This window comes from Podarcis liolepis (genome assembly GCF_965112155.1).
Source record: "Podarcis liolepis genome assembly, chromosome: 17".
Lineage (NCBI taxonomy): Eukaryota > Metazoa > Chordata > Lepidosauria > Squamata > Lacertidae > Podarcis > Podarcis liolepis.
In genome coordinates this window covers 18,466,600-18,487,579 of record NC_139571.1, presented here as the reverse complement: position 1 = coordinate 18,487,579, position 20,980 = coordinate 18,466,600, and the positions used below count along the sequence as shown (strand labels likewise).

The 20,980-nt window shown below is 43.0% G+C and overlaps 1 protein-coding gene across 4 annotated transcripts in view; it reads left to right on the top strand.

Moving 5' to 3' along the window:
* Positions 1–19,818, top strand: part of CCDC171 (coiled-coil domain containing 171) — a 209,797-nt gene extending 189,979 nt beyond the window's left edge. For all 4 annotated transcript variants that reach the window (XM_083482216.1, XM_083482214.1, XM_083482215.1 and 1 more), the window contains one exon: positions 19,529–19,818. In XM_083482216.1, the coding sequence (XP_083338342.1) occupies positions 19,529–19,744 (216 nt within the window). In that variant the 3' untranslated portion in view covers positions 19,745–19,818. The remainder of the gene's footprint in view (positions 1–19,528) is intronic.
* The last annotated feature ends 1,162 nt before the right edge of the window (positions 19,819–20,980 follow it).

The window sequence follows — 20,980 nt, the reverse complement described above, 5'->3', positions numbered from 1 at the left end:
TATATGAAGATACAGGTGAACCTTAAGATTGTTGGGAAACTGCCAGGGAGATAGTGTCCATCATGAGCCCCCAAGCCGGAGTTCTGGACGATCCATCGGCCTCCCGTAGACAGGCAGATCCAGCAGTTAGCGACACGAAGCCTCTGGAAATTCCTAGCCACATTCCAGGGCTGGGTGTACACTGTTTATCAGCAGAAACACAGCCAAAAGCTTGCACCGCAGAAGAGCATAATTTTCAGACTTTATTAGCGTTTAACAGAACAAAAGAAAACGTGACCGTTCTGTGTCAGCATCTTCGGCCAACTGAGAAAACGAAAGGAATCTCAGCAAGAACATAAACATCCTGTGACTAGGACATGCGCAGACTCTGTTACTCACAAAGCCTGCTCCCTTTAAGGTGGAACGGAAATATCCTAACATCCTCCCCCTTTCCGTGTAACCTGTTGTACCTGTGGTTCACTCAATTGCAACCTTTGTACATAAACCTTATGTTGTTCTTTGTTAACAACCTTAGACAACAGATCAGCAGGAATTTCATTTCCTGCCATGTAGGACACCTGAATCAGTCCTTTCTGAATACACTCTCTTGCACGATGTAGCTTAATCTGCAAGTACTTGGTTCTCTGCTTGCAACTCTCGGAGTTCAGCAAAGCCAAACACGATCTATTGTCTTGATACACTTGTATAGGACATTTCACAGACACCCTGATGTCCTTAAACAGTTGCATCAACCATTCACAATCCATGAGTGAAAATGACAGAGCATTGAGTTCTGCTTCACAGGAACTTAGGCTCACTGTTGTTTGCTTCTTGCACAACCAGTCAAACAGGCAGTGGTTGTACATGTAGCACACACCAGAAGTGCTTGTACCATCCGTGGTGTCACTTCCAAAACTTGCATCAGCAAAGATTTCAAGACCTCCAGTCTTCTGACTGGTGAACCTCAGCCTGTAGTGCATAGTCCCTTTCAAATAGCGGGCTATGCGCTTCAGAGCTTTCCAATCCTGAACCGTAGGATTGTTGGCATGTCTGCTAAGCAGATTACAGCTTACAGCAATGTCAGGTCTTGAACATCTGGCAATGAAATTCAGCTTGCCTAGAATGCATCTGTATAGCGTTGTGTCAGAAAACGCTTCAGCAGTACTGTCTACCTGGTAACCTGTCACCATCGGTGTGTCTGCTGGGTTTGCATCAACCAAATTCAACCTGGTTAACACATCAGCAATTTTCTGTGTTTGGTGTACCAGAAAATTACCTGCTTGGTCTCTCTCCACCTGCAGAGAAAGATAGTTGGATACCTCACCAAGATCCTTCATGTCAAAGTGCTCCTTCAGTTGAGCTAGGGTGCTTTGGTAAAAAGCCTGATTCTTCCAAAACATCAGAAGATCATCAACAAAACATAAACAATACAGTTTGTTTTGCCCCTCCTCCTTGACAAACACACATGGATCAGCTTTGCCCTGGTGAAAACCTAGAGAAAGCAATGTCTCAGTGAGTTTTGTGTTCCAACACCTGGCACTCTGCTTGAGACCATATAAGGATTTCCGCAGTTTACAGACCATACCCTTCTGTATCTCCATCCCATCAGGTGGAAGCATGAACAGCTGTTCATTCAAAATCCCATACAAAAAAGCTGTATTAATGTCGTGGTGGGAAACATGCAGTTTCTCCTCCGCAGCGACCTTGAGCATCAGCCGAATGCTCTCATATTTGACTGTGGGGGAGTAGGTCTCGTGGTAATCCTGTCCTGGTACCTGTGAAAAACCTCTGGCAACCAATCTGGCTTTGTGTCTGACTACCTTGCCATTCTGGTCTGTCTTGGCCTTGAAGACCCATTTGCTGCCAACCAGTCTCATTCCTGGGACTACCGGTACCAATTCCCAAGTTTGGTTCCTGTTCAAGGAATCAACTTCAGCCTTCATGGCATTAAGCCAAGGCTCAGCATCTTTAGAGGTTAACTCCTGAACCTCTTTGAAGCTTGAAGGTTCCCACACCTTCTCTGAGCTACTAAGTACAGCAGTTGCTGTCTTAGCAAACTCATCAGCATACCTCTTTGGAGGTCTGCCCTTGGTCGCCCTTTCAGATCTGCGTACTAGACGCAAGTCTTCTGGACTCATCTCCTCTTTCTTAGGAGAAAAGTGACCAATGGTGAACAGTGGTTCTTCCAGTTCATTGTCAGACGCATCAGATGGTCTGACTGAGGCTTTTGCGCTCTGGTAGTCTGCCGTGTCGTCACTGTCACTGACACCAGCAGCAGCAGCGCCGCCCACTGAACTGGAATCCGAACTCTGATCATCATCATCATCATCATCCTCATCATCATCCTCATCAGCAGCTTCCTCAGCTTTAGCTGTTTGCTTGACATCACCTTCTTCCTCCTCTGGGTAACTCTGGAAAATTCCCACATTTTCCCCCCACTTAGGATTGTACTCAACACTCCTTGTGAACTTTATGGACTTAGAGTCAGTCATCCACACCCTGTATGCACCTTTTTCGTACCCCATGAACAAACCATGTGCCCCACGCTTCCCAAGCTTGTTGGTTTGTTGTGTGCGTACCCACATGTCCGAACCAAAAATCCTCATGTGTTTGGTGTTGGGTTTCTTACCAAACATCTTCTCATAGGGGGTACAACCAATGGGTGATGACAATCTGCGATTAACGGTATAAACCAAATTCCCCAGAGCTTCCCCCCAAAACTTATCAGGGAGATTGGCATCATGCAACAAGGTTTTGATTCCTTGCAGCAATGTTTGATTTGCTCTCTCCGCAAGCCCATTCATCCATGGCGATCTGGGCGTTGACATGTCATGCTGGATTCCCTTCTCAGTCAGGAAAGCTTCAAACTGCTGAGAAGTAAACTCCCCGCCCCGATCAGTAAACAAACAAGAAATACGTTTACTGTGCACATTCTCCAACCAAGCACAGAATTCCTTAAACTTTGGAAACGCTTGCGATTTCTGTTCGAGCAAATACACATGAATGTACCTAGAAAAAGAATCAATCAGAATCATGAAGTACCTTGCTCCTCCTATAGAGGGCGCTAGTGGACCAACCAGGTCCGCATGCACTAGCTGGTAGGGCTTGGAAGCCTGCCTGCTAGACTCCTTGCCTTTTGGAGCAACCTTCACCTTGTTCTCTGCACAAGATACACATTTCATGTGAAATTTACAAGGTTTGATGTTCAAACCTTCAACCACCTCTGGCATCTTGGCCAGTGCCTTCCAAGAGAGGTGACCAAACCTTCGATGCGCATCGTGAATGCAACCTGCATGAAGAACTTTGTTAGTTTGTGCAACACAACAAGAATCAGCATTATTCACAGCAACAGTGTCATCATAAGTTATATGGAACAAACCATCCATAAACTTTGCATGCAAATAGTCCTCTTTGCCTTTACTGATGACACAGACGCTCCTCTTGAAGGAAATCTGAAAACCACGCCCAGTAAGCTGTGGGACGCTCAACAAGTTGCTCGCCGCTCCTGGAACATAAAGTACACCGCTGATGGTTGTGTGCAGACTTGCAAGTTTCACAGTCCCTTCTCCTGCAATCTGCAACGTCCTTCCATCAGCCAGGTGGATCTCACCTTCCTGGGGCTTGAAGGAGATAAAGAGATGCCTGTCCTTGGAAACATGGCGATTCGCACCTGAATCCACAATAAATCTGCCTTTGGCTGTTGGAGCAGTCCTTACAGCAAGCAAACCCTTGTTCTCCAGCGGTTTGGGCTTTTGCAGCTTGCCCCCCTGCTGCTCCTGGCCAGCAGACGTGCCTTTAGCCTTTGGTGAAGCTGTGCCAGCAAACATCGCTTTGTTTTTCCCTGGCGCCGCAGGCTTTCCACCCCCCTTCTGCTTCGGGCCACCTGCAGGCTTTTTCCTCTGTTTATTTCCAGTCTTTGGACAAAACCTCTGAGTATGACCTTGGTTCCCACAGTTCCAGCACTTCACAGCTGCCAACGCTTTGGCCCCCCCTGGAGGCTGGAATGCTGTCCCACTTTGCTCCCCCTGAAGTGCACAAGCCGACTCAGCTGCATTCCTTCTATCATATTCATTTTGCAAAGTTGCCAAGACCTTTGTAGCAGTGAGGTCTTGCGCAGGGAGGGTCGCCAGCTGACTTGCCACGGCATGATAGCTTTCATCCAGGGAGTCCAGGATGAGAATAGCAAACAGTGACTCAGGCATATTGAAACCTCTCTGAGCCAACTCCTGTCTGAGATGCTGCAACTGCAAAACGTGGGCTCTAAGATCTTCCCCTGGCTCCAAACGCTTCCTGTGCAGCTTCCTGAAATAAAGCAACACAGACCCAGCCTCTCGTCGGAGATGACAGGCTTTAAGCCCATCCCACATCTCACGGGCAGTTGCCTTGCCAGCCAAGGTGATTAACTCTTCAGGAGCTACTGAGAGCAAAATTATCCCCATGGCTTTTGAATCCTGTGCTTTCCACTCATCTGTCACAGGGGCTGGGGGGTTCTCAGAAACAGTATTCCACACTCCAAGCCTTCTCATCTGGCCCTCACAGTACCTTGCCCAGGTCTGATAGTTGTGGCCATTCAGCTTTAGTGGACACGGAGCAGTTTCTGAGGTCTGTAAGAGATCCATCTCAGCTTTTTACTTGAGCCGTGAGCCCTATGCCTTCAAAGACCCCTTATCTTGGCAGCTCATTAATCACGAAGCCTTTCTGGCTCGGCTCCCAGGCCAATTAATCTGCCGGAGATCAAAGAGGTAAAACAGAAAAGCCAAACGCCTCCCTCATTTCTTTCGCTTTTCCCACCTTCATACCTCTCAAACGCAGTCTGTTGCAGCTTTACTCTCCTGTAGGTGCCGTGAATCTGGGCCCATAACCTTGTTGTTGGGAAACTGCCAGGGAGATAGTGTCCATCATGAGCCCCCAAGCCGGAGTTCTGGACGATCCATCGGCCTCCCGTAGACAGGCAGATCCAGCAGTTAGCGACACGAAGCCTCTGGAAATTCCTAGCCACATTCCAGGGCTGGGTGTACACTGTTTATCAGCAGAAACACAGCCAAAAGCTTGCACCGCAGAAGAGCATAATTTTCAGACTTTATTAGCGTTTAACAGAACAAAAGAAAACGTGACCGTTCTGTGTCAGCATCTTCGGCCAACTGAGAAAACGAAAGGAATCTCAGCAAGAACATAAACATCCTGTGACTAGGACATGCGCAGACTCTGTTACTCACAAAGCCTGCTCCCTTTAAGGTGGAACGGAAATATCCTAACAAAGATAACCTGGCCTGACCATTACTAGGGAGTGAATGGAACGTCTCCCACATTTTCTTGCCTAGTCAAGAGTGCAACCCATTCCATATGCTAGACCCTCCATGGTTGTCAAAGCACCCACAAAGTCCTGAACAGCTCTGGGCAAAACAGCTCCAGCATATTTATTGAGGTTCCCTGATCAAGATTATCAAGAGTCTGGAAAACGAGCCTTATGAGGAACGCTTGAAGAAGCTAGATATGTTTAGCCTGGAAAAGAGAGGAAATGTGATAGCCAACTTCAGATATCTCAAGGGCCGTCACATGGAAGAGGGAACAAGCTTGTTTTCTCCTGCTCTGAGGAGTAGGACTCAAACCAATGGCTTCAAATTACAAGGAAGGAGACTCTGACTCAACATCAGGAAGAAGTTTCTGGCAGTAAGAGCTGTTTGACAGTGGAACGGTCTCCCTTGGGAGGTGAACTCTCCTTCCTTGGAGGTTTTTAAGAAGTTAGATGGCCATCTGTCATGGATGCTTTAGCTGAGATTCCTGCATTGCAAAGGGGTTGGACTAGATGACCCATTGGGTCCCTTCCAACTCTATGATTCTATGACTGCAACCCACCCCATATGCTAGGCTCCATAGTTAGCATCCACAAAGAACTGAACAGCCCTGGACAAGACAATTTCAGCATATTTATTGAGCTTCCCCCGTAACAGAAAGCCCAGGGTCCTCATCCTAGAAACACAGAAAGCTACCCTATACGAGGGTAGACTTTATTTGTCCATGTAGCTCAGTATTTTCTCTTCTGGCACACAGAGCTTTCTTTCACATCACCTGCTGCACAGTCTGTCTAACTGAAGATGTCAAAGGCCAAACCTGTGACTTTCTGCCTGTGCCCTGCCACTGAGCTCTGTAATACACCCAACAGAATCCCTATTCTGGCTCTAGCACTCAACCCCAAATCCCACTACAAAGCGAAATGACTTCCTGGTGAATGTTCTTAAAAAGAAGGTTGCCAAAGGGCAGACTTTTGTGCTAATGGAAGTAGATATCACTGTTTTCTTGCTGAGCCTAATCTGAGACCACTTCTCTCAGTTCAGGTTGGTAGTCTGAAGGGTTGTCCATACACCAGCAGTAAGCCCCAGTCCATCCCAGGTTTTTAACGTAAGGTGTAAACACTCAGAACTGGAAGATGAGTGTGAAATGGAATCACTGAAGATTGTTGCAGTGTTTCCCCCCAACCTGCGGGTCACAAAGCCTCTGCAGGTGGTCATGGGCTTTGTAAGTAAACCGCAAATAAGTATTGCTTGTAAACCTTAACTGGTGTATGATGAACGCCTCTTCCAACTTTTTGTTCTGTTGGCATATTAATAATGCCATGTTGGCACTTATAACTGAACATCAGAAAGCCAAGAGTCTTACACTAGTCCTGGCACAATTGCACTGGCTGCTGATTAGGTTCTGGGCCCAATTCAAAATGCTGGTGTTGATCTATAAAGCCTTGCATGTCTCAGGACCTCAATACCTTAAGGACCTCCTTTCCCCCATACAAACCAACCCGGACCTTGTGCTTGTCACCCGAGGCCCTTCTCTGTGTCCCCCATCCGGAGAGTGGCAGCAGAAGAACAGGTCTTTTCTTTCTTAAATTTTTTTTTTAAAAAAAATTAAAGATCTTGGGTTACAAAAGCACATGAGTTGTCTCTGTTTTCAGCTCGTGGAGTCTTTCCTACTGATCAGTTACATTCAATGTGAGACATCAATGTTGTACATAGTATAAGGGTGGGGGAAAAGAGAGAGGAAAGAAGGGGGGTGGTGCATTCTTTTGCTTGGTGTATGCAACATAAAAAAACCTCTAAGATCATGGCCACTGGTCCCATCAGCTCCTGGCAAATAGAAGGGGAAGAAATGGAGGCAGTGAGAGATTTTACTTTCTTGGGCTCCATGACCACTGCAGATGGTGACAACAGTCACAAAATTAAAAGACACCTGCTTCTTGGGAGAAAAGCGATGACAAACCTAGACAGCATCTTAAAAAGCAGAGACATCACCTTGCCAACAAAGGTCCATATAGTCAAAGCTATGGTTTTCCCAGCAGTGATGTATGGAAGTGAGAGCTGGACCATACAGAAGGCTGATTGCCAAAGAATTGATGCTTTTGAGAGTCCCATGGACTGCAAGAAGATCAAACCTATCCGTTCTGAAGGAAATTAACCCTGAGTGCTCACTGGAAGGACAGATCCTAAAGCTGAGGCTCCAATACTTTGGCCACCTCATGAGAATAGAAGACTCCCTGGAAAAGACCCTGATGTTGGGAAAGATGGAGGGCACAAGGAGAAGGGGATGACAGAGGATGAGATGGTTGGACAGTGTTCTCGAAGCTACCAACATGAGTTTGACCAAACTGCAGGAGGCAGTGGAAGACAGGAGTGCCTGGCGTGCTCTGGCCCATGGGGTCACGAAGAGTCGGACACGACTAAACAACAGCAACAAACTTGGGTAGCTTTTCTTTCTATTCATTTATTGGTTTTCATTGGTAGTGAGAGTGGTTGGGGAGCCCAGGGCAAGGTTGCTTGCCTGCAGTGAGTTTTGATTGCGTGTGTCAGGGGGTAACCCGGTCAGTTGGGCGGCATATAAATACATTGATGATGACGATGATGATGATGATGATGATGATTTGAAAATCGGTTTGTACAGTGATCCTCTTCCTGCACAGTGTCAGCATACTATTTCGTATCTCAGCAGCTAGCATTGGGTACACTCTGGTCATCAACTACTATTCTATCCCACGGCAAAGTCCCTAGCATTTTGTGGGTCGTGCTGTATTTTGCCGATGGAACTAAGAGGAACTTGCTTATTGAAAATTAACTCAGATATCTAGCTTTAGTCAGATAATATATTGCATGTAAAAAACCAGACAAAAGTGATTTGAGGTTTTCTTCCTGGACATAATTTTTCTTTCGATTTTACCACAATAGAATAGAACAGAATTACGTCACCATGTTTCTTTACAGTAGTGGCACAATTCACAGGCAAGTAAGCAGGTGTCTTAGTTTTCTGTGCTCTTTGCTCTGTCCATTGTACCTTCCTTTTTCCAATCTGCCTCCGCCCCCATTTGTCTGCCAAGTGACAGTGTCTGACACGCCACGATACAAAGATCCAACAATACTGTCTAGGTTGCAGTGGGAATGAAAAGCTTGTAAGAAGCGGGAAAGCTGTTGTGTTGAAAACTGGATCAGGATGTTTAACCCCGAGTAGAAAGTTTTTAAGAAAGAATAGAGCCGAGAACATAATTGAGCTGGCTTTGCAGAAGAAAAGACTATTCTGTACAAAGGTAGATAAATTTACTTCTTTCTGGTGTCAAGGACTTTTACTTCGGCATTTCCTCCTTCCTTTTGAAGAAGCTATTTCAAGATAGAGGGCTAGAAGCATCCATTATCCAGCGCTAAACCGTGGGTTAAACACAAAAGAAAGTAAAATTTGTTCTGGGGTTATGAATCAACGGAGACATTTTTGTAAGAAGTGAAAGCCTAGTTAGGCTGCCAAAAGACTCTGGTTCATGTACTCAGATGACACCTGAATTGAGGTAATCCAAATGACCTATCCATGCTAATGCTACCTTGACTCTTTCCTCCTTTTTCTACGTCTCAATAAAGTCAGAACATACAGAACATAGCCAAGCACTCCCCATTTCGCCAGACTTCTGTTTCTGGGTCACTGCAGAAATGTGTGAGGGCCACTTTATGTGTTGCAGCAAAAGACAGATCCTTGAACTTCCACTATGGCTCCGTTTCACCTTTTCATTAATGTCAGAAGAGTTTTTGCAGAGTATGAATGTACCTAAGTCCAGCATTCATCTGAGGCTGTGTGTGTGTGTGTGTGTGTGTGTGTGTGTTCTGGGCATGCAAATGCTCTTTGAACATATTAGCAAACTCACATCTGATCTGATGGTAGTGGGGACCCACCCTTTGCTGTAAAAATTGCCTACAACTGAGTTCAGATGGTCCAGTCTCTGGCTCATTTCTGCTAAAAACCGAGTGTTGCTGGTCTTTCCTGAGCACCTCAGGTGTTATGCTGCTCACGCAAGCACTTTTTGCATAAATGAACAAGAAGTGATGCACACTTCACCTGCTCCAGCTCCTGATAAAATCTGGTATTCATCACAGATGCTGGTGATAACCATGGAACCTATGACTCTCAATAGATTACACACTCATTTCAGACTGAGGACTTTTAATCCCAAGTGACCACATGGGACCCACGTTTTATAATCTATCAAGCCGTTCCCCTTTCGTTTTTCCTCGCCCTATCCATTCTCTTATACAGTGGTACCTCAGGTTAAGTACTTAATTTGTTCCGGAGGTCCGTACTTAACCTGAAACTGTTCTTAACCTGAAGCACCACTTTAGTTAATGGGGCCTCCTGCTGCCGCCGCACCGCCGGAGCCCAATTTCTGTTCTTATCCTGAAGCAAAGTTCTTAACCTGAAGCAGTATTTCTGGCTTCAAGGAGTGTGTAACCTGAAGCGTATGTAACTCGAGGTACCACTGTACAAACTTCAAAGAAACGAAGAAAATAGTGGTGGTGTCGTCACTCTTCCAACCTACCTTGGGACAAGGTACGACCCCATTGTCATGCTTGCTATTTGAAGAGCAGCTATTTAATTTAGCCTTCAAGCCCTAAAACAGCATAGCCTGCAACAGAGATGGGGAGCTGGTGGCCTTCCAAGTGTTGTCGGACTCCAACTCCTAAAAGCCCCTGGGCATTTCATTCGACTTTTAATTTGTATACTACCTTTCTATATTACTACACACAAGGCAGTTTACAACCGAAGACAACAAAATAGACGACCAAGATCACACACACAATAACAATCTGATCCAATAATAAAAGCCACAACAACTTTAAAATAAACAAGTTGTATCAAATAAAGCAATATTCAACAATCCATTAAACTGTAATAGTAAATAGTAGAATTAAATATCAGCAAATAATAGTTAAACAGTTTACACTTACCAATTACAGTAAGGAATTACAAATCAATAAAAATAATGGCAAGTCACAGTGCTCAAAATACCACAAAGTGCTTAAAATACCACAAATCATGCAAAAGGGTCAAATTGGGAAACAAGTACACACAACTTATAAAATTATTTTTGTATTATAAAAGTATTTGGTCAATAGCAAGGGATTATGGGAGTTGAAGTCTAACAACATCTGGAGGGCCACCAGTAAATTATCTCTGATAGCTTTCACAAACTCCTCTTGAAATCCTCTAGAGAAGACTATTTCATGGCTCTGTTGGAAAGTTTATGCTATCGCTGAAGCATTTTTGTAGTTGAAGAGGTTCTGGCTTCTACAGTATGCAGTATGCATAAGACGACTTTGCTATTAAGTATTAGGGTGTATGCTTTATGTTTCTCAACTGAGCCATTGTTTTGTGCTGGAAATCCAAGTGGAATAATATGGAAATACTTGGAAATGTCTGTGAGGGTGTGATGCAGAAGACAGGAAGTTCAAAGGGTACAAAAGTTTAATATTCTATTATTAGACAACCGTTTTGGTCCTTTGGTTGCTGACAAGTTTCAGGACTGTTGAACTGGCAGTAACAACTTCATGTTTGTTTTATTGAGCTTGTACATTTGGATCACCATTCTTACAATCAGCAATTGTACTTTTTCTTAATGTTCCCGTTTCCTGTTTTTGTGTAGAACTCATTTGAAGAAAGTTTTTGAAACCATACTGCTTCTCAAAGGCCAGAAATGTTGACCTATAGTGTAAACCTGTTCCAAAATACCAAGAAAATTCTGTAGAACCCGATTTTGATTCTGTAGAACCAGATGTTGCTGGTCTACAACCCCAATTGTGCACGGCTATTGGCCATGTGGCTGCAGTTGATGATAGGGGACATAGGAGCCAACTCCTAGGGGCCAAGGTCCCTTCAGCTCCCTAATAAAATATTTGAGGGGACCAGGTCCTACCAAAGTTGATGGATACTGCCATTCAAATAGTGTGTGCGCGCCGCAATATGCGATTGATTATGCGAGACGGGGCTTACCTGCCCCCCCCATGTTTTATCCAAGTTGGCACCCCTGGTAGGTGGAATCCAGCAACATCTAAAGGGCTACAGGTTCTCAACCCCTGCTGCATTTCCTGAAAAAACACCAGCACACAAGGCTAGCAACATTGGGCTATACTTGACGGTTGTCATACACTACTCAACCTCAATTTTTCTGCAGCAAAATGGGTATAACAACACTAGGGCCTTCCTCTTAGCACGTTTCTCCCTTGCATCCTGAGTTCGAGTGTCTTCAAAGCCCATGACACCTTTGGTAAAGGCTGTTCTCCAATTGGAGCGCTCGCAGGCAAGTGTTTCCCATTTCCCATGATAATTGTTACACTGCAAGTGAAATCAAAATCCTGCCGATATTTCCATCTGCTTACAGTGGAACGCTCGCAGGCAGGCGTTTCCCAATTGTTGGTGTTTATACTGCATTTTAAAAATTTGCCTTGAGACAGTCTTGCACATAACATGTAGCTGGTCTCTGCATTTCCAAAGCTGGACCTTTAAACCCATCTGTGTGTTCAAGGGACAAGTGAATCTGAATTAAGAAGCAGGTTCTGCTATTGACCATGACTCCCCAGCTAACTTCACCTGATCCAGAAGCAGCTTCCCAGCTGGAAGGCAATCATAGATTGGCATGGTAGAAAGCCACACCTGCCTATGAGCTTGCCTATGAGCTTGGTCACCGTCTCTTGGTCTGACCTACAAGGTTGGTGCAAGGAAGGGAAGCTAAGAGCCACGTAAGAGACCACAAGGTACTTGGAAGAAAACCACATTATAAATGCCAATATCTCTTTGTCTTCCTCTGCATTTGCATCATTCCGCAGAGCCTTTTGCACACATTCTTTTCTCTCTCTCTTTCTCTCATGTATACAGATTTTACATTCATATAAAAGGCGGGAGTGGGTGGGGACAATTCCTTTTTAGAACGTTCATTCCCTTAGGATGCAATTGGTATGTGGAAAATATTGATTTTCGTTTGCTTAGTGACTCTCGGCTTGTTTGGCCGTTTTGGGGAAAAGTGATTTTCCAGTGTCAGTACCAATCCACGGCTGATTGGTATATATACATAGTTTTTTTCCTTGAATTATTAGGTTTTTATTTAGGTGCAGCCAGAAGTATAACTGTATATATGAATGAGGCCAGAAACAATAGAAACTGTAACCCTAGCCCAGCCACACTCAAATTGTTTATAACTGATAAGCTTGATTTCTTGCCCAGTTAGCATAATTTGAAGCTTGCATGCCTGTTAGACATCAACTGAAATTGAGCCTAGAGTATGACCCTTTCCCCCCTCCTAGTTATTCATATAACAATTAAGGGTCCTCTCTCCCTCTCTCATTGCAATGCCTTTTCAAAATAAATTCACTTTTCTGTTTAATTTCTGATTCTATAAAACTCACAAGTGATTGGTATTGCTCATAAACTGCTTGCACCAGGAGCAGGAGGAGAAGCAAAGGTCAGTACTGCTGCACCAGACCAAAAACTTACTGTGTGTAAAATCTAAGTCAGATCGAAAGGTATTTTAAAAGCAGCTAACTTTTATGAGGATACTCAAGTGTACTTCATTGAGTTAGAAATTCTAGTGTCTTCCCCACCTGGTACTAGAATTTTGGATTAGATTTCTTGCCGTCAGGCAGTTCCTTCAAATTATTTCATACAGAGCAACATTTTTGGATTTCCTCATAAAGCTATTTGCTGATTTTATTGCTTTTATAAAGGATACATTTACGCAATGTAGCACCTTCTCAGATTTTTGATTTTTTTTTAAAGATAGCTGCTTTGTTTGTTTGTTTTAATCCAACAAAATGCATGGCCCATATTTTTGTATTATTATTTTTTAAATGAGTGAACCTCAGGCATGTTGAATTTGGATAATGCACCCGGTGTTTGAACAGCAATTCTGAAGAGTTTCTGAAATCCCAGTGGGATGCTCTTTTGCAAATGTCACATTGCCATCACATCAAGAAGTGTTATCTACATACAACAGCGGTTTATCAAGGGCACAATGTGACTAGCATTGTTCTTTTCCCCTGGAGGGGGCTGTTTTTTTACGAGACGGCGTAGTTCTGATACGAAATCAGTGCTAAACATTGGTAGTTTGAGCAAGGAAAGGGAATTTTGCTCTCTTGAGAGTGCATGGCATGATAACACGTACAGCTTGTAATCTCACAACACTGGCAGAAAGATGTTTTGAACCTGTCTCTAACCTACAGCCCACTTACAGTGGAACAGCTTCATTGAATGAAAGTATTCAGAAGTAAACGAGCTGTGAATCACGGTTTGTGGTACCAAACCCTTCTCCCCACTGGTGACTTTCCCTCCAAAGCAGGGGACATTGCACACCCCCTCTCTACTCCCTCACAAACGCTTTTCAGCAGAAAACTCTTTGAGATTGACAACGTTGACCTCCAATATAGCATATGAAGAGATCCATTTTCAAAGCCAGCAAGGGTTATGCCACCATTTTGATTAGCTGGGTCACAAACAATGGTGGTTATGAGAATTTGTTGTGCAGGGGACCCTTTTCTCACAAGACAATCCTGGAACACTTAAAATGCATTTTTAAACAAGACATTTGTTTTTAATGTCTCAATGAGTTTATCCTTCAGTTCAATAGATCATTGTCCGCATAATGCCACAGATATAGGGTCTCTCTTTAAATTTCTTCCATAGCATATTGATCAGTAGGCTTCTATTCATAGCACACCGCAACTTCCTTAGAGTATGAGATGACACTTGTGCTCTTGGATAACCCTAATATAAACTGGAGATTTACCTAAATCATGAAGAAGAAGAAAAGCGGGGAATAAATCTCACCAATGATCTGGGGTTAAAATAGGTGCAGCTGAATCTTAAATCTTTCCTGGATGCCCTTAAAAGATTTATAATCCATTTACTTTCTTTGATATGCCTTTTTAAGGGGTGCTCACTATTTTACTTAACATACTGCCAGCTGTTCAACAGAGTATGTAATAGAGCTAATCATCTAAATGTCTAATGATTTTTCTGGTGTGAGAATGCTGAATCATAAAGACACTTTAATTGTGCCATAGCCATATCCTTCTGTATCATAAAAGGCTATTGTTGGAAATAATAATTTTGATGCCCGACACTCCCTGCATTTCTGTTGCTAATAGAAATGCAAGGGTTTCATGAAACCTGTATATATAAAAATCAAATGTATATTTTTAAAATCAAATTATTTTGATGGTCAAATTTCGGTCCTTTGGTTTTGTTTTGTTTCGTTTCGTTTTTAAAGCATGATTTAAAATGCAATGAGAAATGTGGCTTTGCTGAATCCCAGCTTTCTCTTCCTGGTTTAGTAAATGGGATGACTAAATCACAGTCGCAACACTACGGAGCAAACTGAAGGAAAGTAGTTAAGCATCTTGCTGTGCGTGAGCAGTTAAGAGGGCAGGCAGGCACCGTGCACCTTGACCACCTATTATGAAGCTTTTTGCTGCAATGTCAAGTGAAAGCAAGTTAATTGGGTGAAGCTGTAGAGCATGTTAGGGGCATGGTAAAGGGATGCTGGCTGACAGCTGAATGTCAGCAGAAGCTACTCAAGTGTGGCTGAGAGACAGAGACCTGTCACAAAGTTCACGCGGGCTGCAGTGCAGTTAGGGAGCTGAAATGTGGTTCGGGCTCACTTTCTCCCTCATTGCATTCAAGCACCTTAAGATTTCACACTGTATGTGTCAACCCTTGTTCTCTAAGCTGTTTTCTCCTAACCCTTCTGAATTCAAATGATTGGACAAAAAGATGCTAATGTTTGGCAAAGTGAATGTAAATATAGTCTCCCCCCCCCCTCTTCTCCCCCCGCTTCCCCTTTCCTCTTTCTGCCAGAGCACAGATCTGCATCAGGCTCCAGGTCTCTGACAAAAAAATTAGACTGCTGGAAATTCAGCAGATAGATGCACATCTCTTGCGAAGGGGTTCCCCAATTGGGCAATTAAAACGGTTTGGCTAATTGGTGCTTTTTGTCCATCGCAGGAGAACTTTTTTTCTGTACAGGTCCTTCCAGCCTGTTGCAAAGGCTGAGCGAGCGAGCTGTTGCTAGTCAATACAACCTCGTCCCTTTTTATTTCCTTTTAATTGACCCCCTCCCAGCCTCCACCGATTGAAGCGGAGGTAACAGTGGGAAAAACAGCCACCTGTAAAACTAGCTGTGGGGAGGTACGGACATTAGAAGGCCGCTTGCTTGGATTTAGGGCCAAGCTTCCATTCACCCGTAAAATGGGCACCCAGAAATATGGCCAGTAACACAAGCACAAGGCTTGGCCTGCAAGATTCAAATAGAAAGTGTAAAAATGAAAGAGGAAAACAGAGTTGGCAATCTTTCCGTCTCCATGTTTAGAGCTGCATAAAGCATCGAGCGTTGTGCTATGAAATGATAATGCATAAAAACTTGGGGGATGCTCAAGAGCATATAGTCATCGTTCTGCAAGAGAGAGCCATGGAGTTGTCTTTCTGCTTGTCTGCAAGAGCCCAGGGTCCATCTCCCGTAAGATCCTGAGAAGCAGCTCTGCTGTTCTGGATTGCAATATATATTGTCCCCAATGTAGAGTTGTCTACCTGGCCAACAGTTGAGGGATGCAAGGTAAAGGTAAAGGACTCCTGGGCGGTTAAGTCCAGTCAAAGGCGACTATGGAGTTGCAGCGCTCATCTCGCTTTCAGGCCAAGGGAGCCGGTGTTTGTCGACAGACAGCCTTCTGGGTCATGTGGCCAGCAGGACTAAACCGCTTCTGGTGCAATGGGGCACAGTGACGGAAACCAGAGCACACGGAAACACTTGCCGATCGGAGGGTCGGCAGTTTGAATCCCTGCGACGGGGTGAGTTCCCGTTGCTCTGTCCCAGCTCCTGCCAACCTAGCAGTTCAAAAGCATGTTAAAGTGCAAGTAGATAAATAGGTACTGCTCCGGCGGGAAGGTAAACAGCGTTTCCGTGCGCTGCTCTGGTTCACCAGAAGCGGCATAGTCATGCTGGCCACATGAACCGGAAGCTGTACGCCAGCTCCCTTGGCCAGTAAAGCGAGATGAGCGCTGCAACCCCAGAGTCGTCCGCGACTGGACTTAACTGTCAGGGGTCCTTTACCTTTATCTTTTTAAGGCCATCAGAGCTCATCCTAAATCTGGGTGGGAAAACAAGGTGGTAGCAGAGCAGTCTGTGAAGAAACTGCAGACACCCCGTTTTACTGATCACAGTACAAACTTGACCTTGGGGGATGTTGGTTGTCTACCTACAAGATAGTTGTTGAATCCTAAAAAACTGGGTACCACTGTATTGCCGTATACAGATAAGTAAAAAGGACGGTGCCTTTGGGGCTGGCTGAAATGAGCAGAGGGAAACCAAGAACCCTTCTCCTGCCCAAATATTGATCTGAGCTGTAGTAGGATGTGGAGGGGGGCATTCTTTTGAGGCAACCTTTTAAGACCCCCCAGAAGTTCTTTTTTTAGCCAGGCTAGGGCAAACTTGCATAGCATCTCTAGCCTCTAAGGTGCTGCAACATGGAGCCACCCTCTTGGACAGAACCCATCAGTAAATACAGTCGTCTCAGTGAATATGCACATAGGCACACGTTTCCGGTTCAAATGATCTGTTGGTGCTCATGTACAGAGACTCGTAATGTTGCCAACTGAGGGATAGAGTGTAATGATATTGAGAGAAAAAACACAATCTGATGCACATAGACACATGGTTATAGTAAAAAAACAACAACCCTAAAACCTATATTATTTTGAGTTATTCCAATGTAAGTTATACTTTCAGGGCTATGTGTGTGTTTTCTTCATTTGTTTTAAATGCATACAGCAGTTCTGGATCAAAACAGTTTGTATGAATAGCGGCGAAAGCTTTTCCTCCATCTGTCAAGGCTACAGGAGCAATCAGATTTCCATTCCATTTGTTGGATGTTATTCTACCTCAGTTTCCTAGGAGGTGCAGCCTGGGCCTGAGAACTGCAGCAGACCAGCCTCCCCTCCTTCCACCACCGCCAAACATTGAAGCCTTTTCCTGTAACAGTCTATTGACTAGCTGCCAATCATTAAGTTTCATACTTTTTGTGCGCAACTCTCTGAGGGAACCTGATTTCTACCCCCTTGCTTGGGATTTTGAGATTGTTTTATTTTTTTAAAAAATGAATCGGCTGAGTTTTGAGGGAAATAAAATGTGAGAAATGATTATGATTTTTAACCAGAGTTCATGCGGAAAATGAGACTGACAAATATGCAAAACAACCTGTCCTTTACCTATTGACTGCACCTATTTAAAATGACAAATTGTCCTTGGTTTTTGGAGAGGAATTTTAAAACAAAGCACATTTTCACATAGCATCAGAATTTCTCTCTTTGGAGTAAACCAGGAAATCCAAATTTTGCATCCTTCTGCAGCATCCTGTATAAACATTTAGATAATTAAAACTTGCTAATTACAATAACAGATGTTCAAATATGTGAAGTCATTGCAATAAACATATCGATTTTAACTTGGCTACAATATGCTGTGTGCAGTAGGACCAAAATATACTCGCAGCAAAGATTGCAAGTTTAATTTCTGTCTAACTCAAACTTCACAATCCAAAATCCTTTGTAGAATTGAGTGTACAACTGCTTTTTAAATATCTCTTTGGGGTAACCATTTGAACTTGCAACCATACTGGTGGTTCTTAAAGGTCCGCCTTTCCAGCCTGCTACAAGATAGCTTGTGTTGTATCAGGAAATCAAAGAGCCAACATCAAAGGAAATTGCTGAACTAGGTGTTAGATGCAGCCCATTGATTTTTCCTCCTTCTTCTCCCCAGTAGCAGTAATGGGAATGGGAGGGGGAAGCGCTCAAAAACCCGATGCGCACAGTAGCAAAATTCCAAATATTCCCTTCCACTTCATTACTGCAGCCTGTATTTTGGTGCTCATACAATTCACCGAATGCATTCCATGGCATTTTGATGCCGTTGGTTAAAGTAGCACATGTCCCTAATGCAGATCAATTTTTTAAAAAACTTTTATTGATAAATACAATACTTACAAACCAGAACACCAAACAAACTTATTATACATAGATACATACACCTCTCAACTTAGATTACAAAAAAAGAAAACAAATATGCAAACTAAACATACAGACATAAATTTTGACTTCCTTCCACCTATATGTGGCTTCCTTTGTTTCTTTTCTTCTTTTCACTGTGTTGTCAATATTATTTTTGACTATCTCATCTTATTCTTAATTTTTTACTCTATAAGTTTCATTCATTGCATATTGATATATTAATACCAGAACAATGTTTTTTGATGTATTCCTTCATGCAAGTCCACTCCTCTATCAGTTTTTGGTCGGATTGGCCTCTTACCACTGCTGTAAGTCTTGCTGATTCTATATATTCACAAAATATTATTTGCCATTCCCTTATTGAGGGAGTGCAGATCGAATTTTAGATACAGTTGCGTTTGCTAGTTTTGGCGGTGGTTGTATGTGATACTTGTTCTAAAGGTACTCATTCTTCCTATATATTCTTCCGACTGATTCAAACTGCACCTCTTTGCTCTCTTACCTAGGATTAAGTCGATGGGATGTAGTTCTGAGTAAGAAATGTGTAGGATTATGGTACCCGAATACTTTTATCTGCTTCATTTGCTCTGATCAATGAAAAATGTAGCTAAAATTTTGTAGATGTTAATGAACATGAGCAAGCTAATATTCCTTCAGGACTGTATCCTATTTGGGTGGAATGTAGTTGCTGACCATGTTTAGTTTATTCCAGACAGAGAATGAGACAAAAATTTAAACTGGGAAAGGTCAGGGGCAAGCACAATTCAGCATTATCAAACAATATTTTTTTTTTAAAAAAAGAAATGAAGTGAAAAAACTATTCTAGACTTTACTGTACAGTGCGAAAAAACCACTTGTTCGGATTTGTAGCTGATTGTGGCAATTTAGCAATTTTCAGTCTTAATGATAGCAGTGCAGCAGAGATACAGGAATGAGAGAATCAAAACCTTTACTAGAGCATTCAAATGTGAAAATAAGGGTAGTCGAAATATTAGGCGAAACAAATAATGTTTTCAAAAATTATTCTTAACTATTGCAATCCATAGATAATCATGAAATTAATGGGGCTTAAAACTGCTTTAAACCGTGCATTGGGTTGTACTAATATGCCATAGAATTTGAGCATACTGTTTCTTAATTGGCCTATGGCTAAGGTGTATGTATTTTATTTATGATTTTTCCTCCTTTTCTTTTTGCCTTACAGGAGCCGCAAAACACTTTAAGCATCCCTAGGTCTTCAAGATCCTTAACCCAGCTGGACCAGAATTGCATCCCAGACTTTTTGCCACTCAAGGCAGAGTCAGATTATGATCCATCTTTTGCCTTGGTACACAACAGACCTAATTCTCAGATTTCCTCATATTCCTCAACCCTGAATTTCATACCCACCACCAAACGAGCAATGCAAAATGGATGTTAAGATCTGATATTTTTTGTAAGCAGCTATATATAAATACATGTGTGTAACTAATTAAAAACCCTCGCTTATTTGGACGTTTTGAGCCTTCGAATTGCACTTATTTCTCTATGCATTTCCGTGGCATTAATTTTGCATTATTCATCGCGGGGGTTTCACGGGTTGTTCCTATGTTCCTGCGCTCCCAGCATACTGAAAAAGAGTTCGTTTAAAATATATATATATATATATAATGAAAAGTTTTATTTATCACGGTAGTAGCTCATTTTTATGTAATATATTTTTAAATGTTAAAGAATGACACATTTTGGGTAATTTTCCTCTGACTTTTTTTTAAAAAAGAAATCAATAAGCCATTTTAGTCTCTATCTATCAAAGTTGTTTCATACTTGTCTATTTTAAAACAGGGCTGCAATACTTTAATAGGATTGAGAGAGCTATTTGAAATGTATGCCAATGATTCCTGTCATTTCATGGCAGCCCTGCTATGGTTCAGTGAGCCCCCTCTCCTCTCTTGTCAGCTCAACTGAAGACAAGCATTTAGTTGCAAACTTTAAGCAGGTTGTGCAAAACAGAAATGATGGGACTGCTTCTCTTTCTGCACAATAATGTCACTCCTGGTCAATGTGAGAAGGTCAGGTTGCTCCTTGTAAACCTACATGATACTACTTGCCCATTTGAACAAGTTAAGTTAAGTGTGGAATCCGGTCCCTGCAGGCATTGCAAACTCATCCTTTTATCAAGTCCGTGTTTGATAAGAAAGTAGAAACAATTGTACGGGGAGGAATTTCTCCCTCTCCCTCTCTCTCTTTTTAGATGATATGTTTATGTACTTTTTATAAGGGCAGTTCCCAAACCAGGATTGCAGGTAATAAATTTAGTTTAAGCTGCAGAGACTTTAAAGGAATGGCCGTTTTGACCTTCAAAATAGACTCCTTTTGTTGTTGTTGTTGTTGGTAGTAGGACCCAAGAGTGACGCCCATCTTTGATGCTGACAGAATTTAAAGCAAGGCCATTGCCCTGCATTTTCTGCCTTGTAGCACACAAAAGTAAAATTGTATGTCAGGCCGAGATGTCGGGGAGCTGACAAGATGCCCCAGTGACATTTCAGCTGGAAAGAGCAAGTGTCTTGCAACCAAGTGGTCAAATATCAAATAATAGGTCAAGCAGGAAGGAGCTGAGTTCTAACCACAAAGAGGTTTCTGGTAACTTACTTGACAAGCTTTTGGGCGCTTTGTG